This window comes from Botryllus schlosseri, chromosome 2, assembly GCF_051294905.1.
Source record: "Botryllus schlosseri isolate E-star chromosome 2, Bs_hap1, whole genome shotgun sequence".
Taxonomy (NCBI): domain Eukaryota; kingdom Metazoa; phylum Chordata; class Ascidiacea; order Stolidobranchia; family Styelidae; genus Botryllus; species Botryllus schlosseri.
The window spans coordinates 6,249,642-6,261,032 of NC_137237.1; the positions used below are offsets into that span (position 1 = coordinate 6,249,642).

At 41.0% G+C, this 11,391-nt stretch overlaps 1 protein-coding gene and 1 long non-coding RNA gene across 2 annotated transcripts in view; one reads left to right on the forward strand and one right to left on the reverse strand.

The window, feature by feature from the left end:
• The window catches only part of LOC145433173 (uncharacterized), a 165,919-nt gene extending 155,599 nt beyond the window's left edge, over positions 1-10,320 (forward strand). Inside the window, exon 30 of the mRNA XM_080310130.1 lies at positions 9,981-10,320. Coding sequence (XP_080166256.1) covers positions 9,981-10,153 — 173 coding nt within the window. The 3' untranslated portion in view covers positions 10,154-10,320. The remainder of the gene's footprint in view (positions 1-9,980) is intronic.
• LOC145433181 (uncharacterized) lies at positions 1,141-5,313 on the reverse strand. Its single transcript, XR_013913059.1, has 5 exons — positions 4,886-5,313; positions 4,489-4,649; positions 4,331-4,430; positions 3,519-3,666; positions 1,141-1,475 (listed from the first exon to the last, which is right to left on the reverse strand). It is a non-coding gene; the product is annotated as an uncharacterized LOC145433181 (long non-coding RNA).
• Positions 10,321-11,391: the final 1,071 nt, after the last annotated feature.

Here is an 11,391-nt window from a genome sequence, read left to right on the forward strand (position 1 = left end):
CAATGAATAAAACATTTGTTACCGCACTTCAAGTCACGCCACCGGCAAACCTCTCGCGGCACCTACGTTAAAAATCATTGTTTACGGGAAATTCATGTGGCCATCATGAACGTTGAAAAACGCTACTGTGACGTCATATTGATAACAAGTCGCTTGCGGCCCTTGCCCCACCACCCGATATTGTCACGAGCCGCCACTGGTATTTATATATGTATGTCATACACGTAAATATTAATTCATCAAGTCATTCAATTCGGTTATATCCAATTCGACATCTTTACTTTGGCACGGTTTCCTCAATAAATAATTACAAGTGAGAAAGAAAGAAAGAAAGAAACAATAAAGTTGTCCTTATGAATTTTCTATACGTGTGTACCAGACAGACTCTGTGGTACGTGAGTCGAAGTCCTTCACTGTCGTGGACGCCTATCCGTCGAAAGGAAGATATACGCAGCGAATCTACAAGTAACCTTCTAAAGTCAGATTACACAAATATAACATCTCAAAGACTTTCGCCCTGCGGTAGGCTATATGAGACAATTTTATTTCCTCATTTTTATTTCAACTACAGTGCACTAAAATCTTTTTCGGTCAAATAGTTGCTGGGATTTGAACAAGAACTCCTAGCACCTGGATGGATATGTCTTTATAAAAACCATCCAACACTCCCATCCAAAATGCACCATATTTTACGCGAGTGGTAAATGCTTTTTGACAGATGCAAAGGCTTTAGTGGCATATCGCGACCCAAGCCTCACACTTCAAAAAGAACGCAATTTTAAAATTAATATGCTACGATTTTACGGGCATGTAAAGTTGTACGGGTTGCGGTGTAAAAAGTTTAATAACCACTGCCTTAACCCAGCAAACATTTGATGGTCCACATATAGCCCTCGGACGTACGATCAAAAGTCCCTGACCTATCCCCTACACTGTTCACTCGGACTGGAGGTGTTGAATCCCCCCGACGTTCACTCACTGGTCAGTGACCGTCTGGTAAATCATTCCCGGGCCAGTGGAGGGAGAAAGTTGGAACGAATTTATCTGGCACTGGCAAGACATACCTGGGCAGTGCGCTTCTGCCTCAGCTACCCCTACCATCACCAGGATCTAACTAGACGCACCAACTTACAAGATTGATTTTTCGTTTCCGAAACTTATATTAGCATAAAAATATCAACATAAAAAAAAAACTGAAAACAGCAGAAAGCTAACTGTAACACCACACAGTCATTGACAATATCATTAATCAATCAAAATAAAGAAAGTTGGTCGATGAGAGTGAAAACGAGGCAATACCCGCTGCACACTACACATATGCACACTTGCAGACAACAATTCCTCTCGCTGGTAACATCTTCAACTTCATACAGGTAGACGAGTCGGATTGATGATGATGAACGCCTTTACCAAGTATCTTTGCCATCTCGAGTGCAACGTTGAGACAAGATATTCAGTTTCTTTGCATTTTCTTTCTGAAATATTTACCGAGAAATTAATTCCAGCAAACATGAAATAATCCTTCAAAATGCTAGCATATTCGGAATACCTTGATGCAAACATTACAGATTACTTAATATGACATGATGTGCATATGGCAAAGACCATGAATATAACAGAATTTGTGACTTTGTTAGAACTGTGGATAGAAATCACTCAATACAAAGCATTCAAGACACGAAAAGTGTCACAACTAGAAGCGAATGAGTTGTAATAAACTACTTGCCGGTCTTTCTACTGCAGCGGGAGAACCCTAGGGAAGGGTCTCATTGCAAACACTCGAACAGCAAACGGCTGCATACCAGGGAATAGCTGCCAACTACTTTACTTGACTAGCATTAAAATAAAAACGACAATTATAGTTACACCATATTGTCCAAATCTGATTCGCAAACGGAATTGGATTAGAATTAAAATAAGGGCACAGAAACATTTCCAAAGTTAGATTAGAATTAGATCAGCCGCATTTCGCTCCAATTAATCTGTAATTGGACAACTGGAATCATCTAGTTCTAGTCGGTCAAGTCTGCCTCAAGAGACTATTACATTATGCTACTTGACTAGCAGGTGCGTATCCCGGCGGTTCGAAGGTTCAGCCCCCCCCATCATTATTTCAAGTGTTGTCAATGGTGGCAATCGACTGTGCACAACGGCAGGTGCAGCAAGCAGGCAGAGACTCGACACTTTGATTGTGGCCTTATTGCTGATGGGATGTTCAAGCCTGTGGTGACGTCGTGTGCAAATTTATCAATGACCAGATTTCACATTCAAATGAATAACAGTATCAGTGGGAGGTCTCGTGCCGCTGCGCAGTCGATTCTCACGAATTGGCAGCACGCAACACTTGAAATGGGGGGGGGTTTCGTTTCTACCCCCCTAATAAGGACAAAATTTTAGCAAAATGGTGGTTCCGGTAATCCAGGGCTGGCCAACCTTTTCAGCCAAAGGGCCACATTCGATTGACGAACTTTTGCGCGGGCCACTATCCGCGCGAAGCGCGAAAATTTTTGGAAGTTCATAGGTCAATAATATTGTCACTTGACTATATTGCGGGCCTGCTGTGTATCCCTGAGCTAAGTTTGCGAGGACTGGGCTATTCAGCGCATGGACATATCGATATCGAAAGCTGCGACCAACATGCGTCAATCATTTCGTGCCTAGGTCTAGTGGACGGTCTTACTGCGAGCGCAAACGCAAGGTCGCATATGTTGAACGACACTTTGTCTCATGATCGCTAATATAGTTCGACTCAATCTGATACTTGGTCATTGGGTGTTCTTCAATTTTCACAAAAATGCAACAATATTAAGAACAAGAAATCGAGTGACAACATATTGCGCTAAGCTTGTAGAAAATTTTTACCTTTGATAAATCTATCGCAAATTATTCTGCTTTATTGTAGTGTACGAAGATATACCAATATATGAATGGTTGATGGATCTGTCAATGAGTCGAAACTGATAGTTTAGTCATCACATCTCAAGTGTTGCGGCCTGACTAATCAGATATTTGGTTGGCCTTGCAAGTTCACAATCTGTGCAATCCGTTTTTGATGATATTAGAAATTTCGGAAATTACCTCGCGGGCCACTCAAAACCTTCTCGCGGGCCACATGTGGCCCGCGGGCCACGGGTTGGCCGGCCCTGCGGTAATCTAATCCTCACCTAATTAAGGGGAAGTGTTTATGCTCTTATTATAAAAGTTGGGAAAATTGTGTAGCTATAATTGTGTATTAAAGTTGGGAAAATTGTGTAGCTGTAATTGTGTAGCTATAGTTTATGCTCTTATTATAAAAGTTGGGAAAATTGTGTAGCTATAATTCTAATGCTTATCAACTGGAGTAGTATTCCGCATTGGCGGCATTGACAAAATAGATACACCAAGAACCAGTGCATCATAGCAAGGTTCCACACTACCCATCATCTCAGCCCACCAATGAATATTACAGCAAGCCCCTAAATTAGAGATTGTGTTGAACAATTTAGAGACAGCTTGACATATTCACATGTTCAACTTACGATGATTTGGTATAGACTCAGTTTACACAGAGCTCTTTTCTTTTCCTTTCTGGCTTTCGGAGAGTATTCGCTCCAAACTCAATCAGTTGCAACTCTTCGGTACAATTTTCCTTGTGAATGCGACAACAACGGGAGTCATTGGTTTTGCCTGGAAAGATATGACAAGTTTTAACATTACGACAATGTCATAAAACCCATGTGGAAAGGCTTAGGGCCTACTGTATCAGAAAAAACCAAGCGTATTGTAGCGCAGCAAGCACTTGCAAAATTATTACTGAGACAAACAGAGAGATGATGAACACCGAACGATCACAAGATACCCTATTCCATGTGTAGTATTACGTAAGACAATTCTTTATTATATACTATTCATTTACTCAGGCGTGTAGCCTGGGGGGTCAGGGGTCGAAACCAATGTGTGCACAATGTAACGCGACGTCATAACACCCCGCAATTCGTCGCCTCTGGCTGTACTGTACAGTACAATATACATCATTCAATAGAACACCGGCATCTCAATTCGCATGAAACGACGACACATGTTTTCTAGATGTTCGGCCACAATAATTTTTTCAAATGTGCGAATCGAATTAGAACTACCCAATTTAAAAAAATCCTTAATGGGTAGTTTGTACAGTCTGAATTATGGTGATATACTTTATGAATAAACTACTTTTCACACTAAAATTAACGACCACGAAAACGAAATAAACCAACACACAGGTAAAACACGGGTAAATATATGAGTATGGTTACGCAATATAACCATTATCCTCTATGCGTATGCATCAGACAATTAATATTGCATCTACCTTGGTCTGTCGATTTTTGTTTTTACATGTGCATGGCGCAACACAGATGCAATGTCGTAGCCCTTTTCCGAAACAGTTGTATGAATATTGCAACAAGCACCTAAATAGAAAGATAGCATTAAACAAAACATAATAGACAACAAACTAGTTCAACCTACAATATATGATCATGTATAAACTCAGTGCACAGCTCTCTTCCCAGTTCAGCCCTTCAATGAGAATTCGCACCAAACTTTATCGGTTGAAACTCCATAGGCTAGAGCATTCTTCTTACATAGTCATTCATGGTGGACGCCCTGAGGGGATTCATTGCTGATACCTGAAAAATAATTAAAAGTTGACACATCTTCATGAATGTGCCATAAAACTCTATAGGCTATAACGACGTTTACCTACATCAGAATACCAAGGATATTTTTTTATGAAAAGCAAGTTATAAGAAATTATTACTGGGACGATCAAGGAAACGATAAATAGCAAACGCCCACAAGATATTTATTCTACTTATATCACACAAGACAGAAGTCTGAATTATATCCTAATCATTTTCCATACCTCTCGAACGAAGCTTTCCAGTTCTACAACACCCTCAAATGGTTGCGGAATGATACCGTATCTTCAATAAGCATTACTCCAGTTCTGTTCCGTGGTTTTCATTGGATATTTGGGGCTGGTTGGCAGACTGTATAGTTTCTGCATCAGCAACTTTACGTTCCTCTTACAATCGTTTTTCATGTCTTTTATTGCGATATACAGCGAGTGGTGATGGATCCGATATTCAACCAGGAACAGCAATCTTGGCCGAAATGCTCCCGCCATTATCCACTCTTGCTTTAGCTAGAGATCATTTTCTCTTCACCCAATCTACTTGATATATTTTTTACGTGAATTTCTCTTGTAGATATAACTGTAATAGGGCTGGCTAGAATTGAATATCAGTACTTTAATAATACAATTCCGAATCCATGCATTAATATCTGCAATATTAGCGAGCACGATTATGAGTACATTGAGTAGGTATGTTCAACTCGATCAAATCCTGTCAAAATGCTACCATCATATCCATTCCTAGTTCTAAACCACAGAACAGTAGCTCTTACCTCATGTTGATCGAGAAATCAAGTTTGATAGCAATAATAGGACGTACTATATATAACAGTATGAAATGAACTCTAAACAACACCGAACATGCGTCATTGCTATAATATAAGGATTCAATAACCAACCAAGCGCATTCTCGCTGTGGGCATAAGCCACTTCTGACTAGATAGATAGATAATTATATTTGTGTGTAGCGCTTTACGCTATATACACAGTACGACTATAACACTAACCGTATCATTGACTCACTACGCTAACTAGAGCCAGTAGTTATAAGCAACCAACGAGGTAAGTGACGCAAAGCAGATTCCCTAATGCTTCTCTCGCCGCTGACAGCAAGTTCGAACTTGCCAGACGAAAATTTGAGTCACGTGACTGTGTGCACTGAGACAATGCGCATGTAGGGAAAAACGCTAATGATCTCATCCACGAAGGCCACAACGAGACGATCGTTAACAATGTTCAGTGATGTTCAACGCAGGAACTTCGGTAAAACACCTTATATGACGGTACAGTACGGTATAGTTTATGACATGCTCGAAATAAAAGTTCGAAAGAACCATCAACTCCTCAATACCAGCATATAATTCCGATCAAGCCTAATATATAATCCCGATCAAGTCATAAACGAAATACAGATTCATTGTGCGCAGACGCCATTTCTGCCGACCGGTTGAGCCCATTTTAGCGAAAAACGCTATAAACGTATCTGACGACGTGAAGCACGCGAAAGGTTCGTCACATATCTTTCGGAATTGCGAATGTTCACCGCAGGAACAAACAGTAACGCGACAGCTGAAAAGGCATAGAAATCGTAACGCCTAAAAGCTTGAAATGAAGGCCCGACATGGAATATATTGACCATTCAATGCCAACATGCATAATGCGGTTATACGCCACCACGTCGCTGAAGAATCAAGTCAAGTGACGATTTTCTTTCAAACTATATTCTTGAAATATTTTGAAAGGATGAAATATGTGCACTTATCAGCACAGGAACTTGAGATGTTGGCTTTTTAGCTGAAACAACGTGTAAATATCCGCACACTGTCAGAATGTAATATCCATCGGACATTCGACTTGGAATTTCAGTGGACTCTCCTAAATGTTGGTTCGGAGGTATGTTCTTGGATATCCGAGAAGGACAGTACCAAATCTGGATAGCCTAGTATATGCCCCCGCATGTCCAAGCGGACACTCAGACACTCGGACACTTCTCGGACCCAACTCGGATGGCCCACGACAATTGGGTGTTTGCTGGGAAGAGCCCATGAAGTGAAAAAAATAGTATTCACAGTAACTTGCCAATGTGAGATTTACTGCTATCTTCGTGCCTCGCAACAATCAATCCGTCATTAGAAAATAAGATGATTGTTCAGAGTAAGAAAGTTGAACGCGCGTGTCACAGGCTCAGACGACCTGATGCATTATATAGGCCTATAGTCTACCGGACACTGCATCCCGCTTTCGAACCTATTTCCTATTAGGTTTATTTGAGCTTTTCCACGTCAAAAAAGTAACAATTATTTACGATTTTCGTCGGCACTCATCCGTATTCTCATTCGCCTCATTCGCACCAAGTTTGTCACTCGCACCGCAGTTTTTTTCATTCGCACAAGTGCGTACCATCCCACAGGTTGAAAAGCTCTGATGCAGGTTATATCATATACTCACCGTACAACTGCCAATCACAGCTATCGACGAATGCGCTTCGAGTCCGTGTGACACCAACGCCAACTGCACCAACTCAGAAGGAAGCTTCACTTGCACATGCAATACCGGATATTCCGGAGACGGATTCACTTGCGAACGTGCGTCGAGTTACGCTTTTTACTCTGTAGTCCGGCACGCGTATCATTTGTGGCACCCGAGATGATTTTTCATGACACGCTAAATACTTTGACGTACACGACATAAACCATGTTTGTTGCAAAACGTGCAACATTAGTTTTCAAAATGGAAAAGGCTCGTACGTTTTTCGAACGTTGATCGGGAAATGCAGCAATCCAGCTCGATTTGCTGTTATAATGGGCAAACTACTCAGGACTCCATTGCGTTCAACGTCAAAAATACGCGCTTTCTCGTTTGTAACAATCTGTTACGTGTAACATTTCTTGTCTGCTTCATACACTAGTATTCCTGAATTTTCTCGCATCTCGGTATCCGGTAAACTCATTACTCATACGACGCATTTTGCGTCCCGAGATAACGTTGTGATTCGCACCTGCAACACCAAGGTTGCGGATTTGAGTCCGGCCGCAGTTGACTCCATAACCACACCCCAAGTGTTGGATGTTTATCTAGAGCAGAGGTCTCAAACACGCGGCCCGCCAGAGCATTTTGTGCGGTCCGCGACGGCATTTTGGAATTTCAAGTATTCAACAATATATCCAAGTGCTATAAAACTTTTTTAGATATTAGAACTTATAGTTCACCCCAAAACTACTATAAAAATCACTGAAATCTCAACAAACTTCACTATCACATCACTTTCAAAAGCTACCATACGGCAGAAGATCAACTATTACGTCACATTTCTAGTTAAAGATGATAAAACATGAACCGTTGATAATTCGTGACTGAAAATTGTGATTTGGTTTGGTGCGATCTTCTCGTGAAATTGCTCGATTTCAGATTGACTGGGGGATTAAATAAAAATGACTCGAGTTAAGTCGGGTCAAACGTTAAAATCAGAGAAGGACTTGCGACTCGCAACGATGACTTGGTAATCCTACGGACGCAACAATCTATGAAACTGCCATGCGGAATAGTAATATATCAAAAGGTCGTAGCTTGTGTTGCGTTGAGTATATAGCTGTCTGATCAGGTCAGCATAGCAAGCATTGGCATTCTGTGAACCCCGTGACGTATAGTTGGTTACGTACTGGGTGTTGTTTGTTCTCTTTATTCATGTTATTATCGGTGGCGAGCAAGGTAGTAGTACGCTCTACAGCTGTCGCACCAATGAATTCATCGCCGATTGGACATTTCTATTCCAGGGGTGCTTAACCAGGTTACGTATACCCCACCTGGGTACGAAGCACCCAGCAGGGTGTACGAGATGCATTGTGGAATTTGGCCAATATGCTGTGGAATATTTCCTGGCGCATTTGCTCAACTGGAAAATAATTTTCGCGCTACGTGCGATTTTATGTGAATGGACTTTCTGATTTTAATATAGGTACCATCAGAAGTTGTGTTGAAAATGGACAGGGGCTACGAGAAATCTCATTGGAGGTACAATGGGTACGATCGCTAAAAAGGTTAAGAAGCAATGCTATTAATAGGCTTAATAATGAATATATTCAAGTTCATTGATATATTCCGATAATAATCGAAGGCAAAATATGACGCAGTTTTAATTTGACTTTGGCAATGACAGTAACAGTATCACGACTATATCAAAACCAGGATTAGGCTATACCGCTCAAATGATCTGATATCAGATCAATCTTCAGTGGATTTAAAAATATTCTACATAAAATTGTGGCACGTCAAAGGTCCACCGACAGTTTTACGATGTCATGATGCATCCTCTCGCCTGATGTCTTTAACTCATTAATTAAAAAATTATGCCCGGCACAAACACAATTTTATTCAAATACATGAATATGTGATTTTTTCCGTTTCAGGCGTGAATAATACAATAATAAATTACATTTACACGATGTTTGTGGAATGCCTGTCCCGTCAAATAAGGCTACTTGGAAATATACATTGAATATCCCTATTATTGAAGCTGCGGCCCGCGTCGTCATCAAAAATTAGGAAATTGGCCCGCGAGCACATTTGAGTTTGAGACCTCTGATCTAGAGGCTCCTATACTCGCCATCTCGTCGGTATAAGCGTTGTCTTGAAAAGATGCAAGTGCTACAAGTCGGCAGCTACGGAATCAAAATAAAGAATACGGGCCTGGTGTAAATGGCCATCGCATTCGAAAAGCACCACGAACACCACAAACAACAACGGTGTATTGTGCGCTGATTTACGATTTCATTCGATTTGTCATATCTCATGGTGGGTCGCACAATAGAAGTTGGATGAAAAGTGGGTCGCGGACTGAAAAAGGTTTGAAAGCACTGATTTAGTCTGTGGGAGTGTTTACTGTGCAGTCGGTGCGAGCGCGAATATTTTATGAAGTGGAATGTCAGCGCTATTATATCGTGTATGTCCGTGCATGTCCACGCCAACTACTTTACATTAAGGCCTACATTTCTCAGAGGCGACATATACATAGAGTTTTAGCTGCTTTACTTACAGATTAATTCTGTACTCCGCTTTTAGGCTTATCTTTATTCTAAATTACTTGGTACGATGTCCCACCCTGGCTGCATAGAGGCAAAGTTACTCGGGATTATACATGTGGATTTTCGGTGGCAAAATAACAGTATGACAGTTTCTGTCTTCGGCGACAAATTGAACCATTTCTGATGTTTTTAAACTGAATCCTTATAACTTATGTAGCAGCAATATCAAATCCATAAATTGCCATGAAATATCACTGGCGCAGCTGGCCAAGTACGACTATTGAAATTCAATTTCATTGCAGACACGTCAACGCAAGATATCGCTCTACCAATTATGGGGGCCGTGCTGGCATTCATCCTCATCATTCTACTAGCCCTTCTCGTCTTTGTGCGGGTCAGAAAGCGCAGGTCGTCAAAGCACGACTTGTCCCACGTCAACATGCATGCTATTGGAGTCCAACCGCCCGCGCATTAAACCGATTTTCGATTCCAAGCCGTCATAGAAATATTCAGGACTCAAGTCAAATTCGATTTTCTTATATAATCATTCCGAATAGAGAACACAGTAACGATGAGACGGAAAAGTGTCAGTACGTGCTGAACTGTTTGAGTCATTTGACCTGAATCAGATTGATCTGAAAAGCTACCTCATGGACACTTCCTTTATATCTTGATTATTAACTTCCGTTATGCACTAGCTGGCGTACAGCCGCCGCAACAACAATGTATTGTACTTTACACCTGCATAATTTATTCCGCCGTACCAAAACGTATTCCCCTAAATTCGAAACGATGTAGCAAGTTATTCGGCCCAATCTTGAGTCCGCAACCGTAATGAAGATGAGCAATTGAGCATTGAACAATAAAAAACCATGCCCGCGCATGTGAATGACTACTGAAATTACGACGATGCATACGCACTCGCTTTGTGAGAATCCTTATCGGCTGAAATATATCCTTCCGTAGAAATATATTGATCGGCATGTTTTATTCAATGTTCCGTTTTTTTCAACTCGCAGTTATGATATATAGTCGACAGACACCCAAGAAAGCCGTATCACATGATTTTGCAGCAGTAAGATGTCACATCTCAAATGGACCAGGTACAGATCAAGATATTGTCAAGGCGAGTACATTGCGGTCGGATTGAATCAAGATCTGACTCTGGGCAAAATCGAATACTTGATTGATGCGATTCTGAATCGAGTCGAGTATTGACGACGTCACAACGGTATATTTGGACAGTTCAAATATGTGCCTATGATGCGATCACATCGAACGCGATGCCAGTTAGATAGCGCTACTATATTTTTAGATCAGAAAAGAGGACACTTTTCGAAAATTCTGAAAGCTCCATTGTCGGGAAAGAAAACTGATGATTTAGGATAAATTTCGACCAGTAGTACTGCGATGATCAAAAAAAGGTCATCTTTCCGACTCGACTGCCCAATATCCGCTTTACTCCATTTCAGCCGTGTTGACTAAAAATGGAAGGTCATCACTTTGACTATGGACTTCCACATTGACCACTTTTACGACACTTCTGTGGTGTTGACTAGAAAAAAAGGTGATCTTATCCATATCTACTCCCAAAATACCCGCCGCGCCGTATTTTTCGTTCATTGTCTTGCCAACACCGGCGTTCGCTGACTCGTAGTTCACTTTTTGATCTCATTTTACCACTTTTTCTGTAAAATGATGACAAATTTCAAA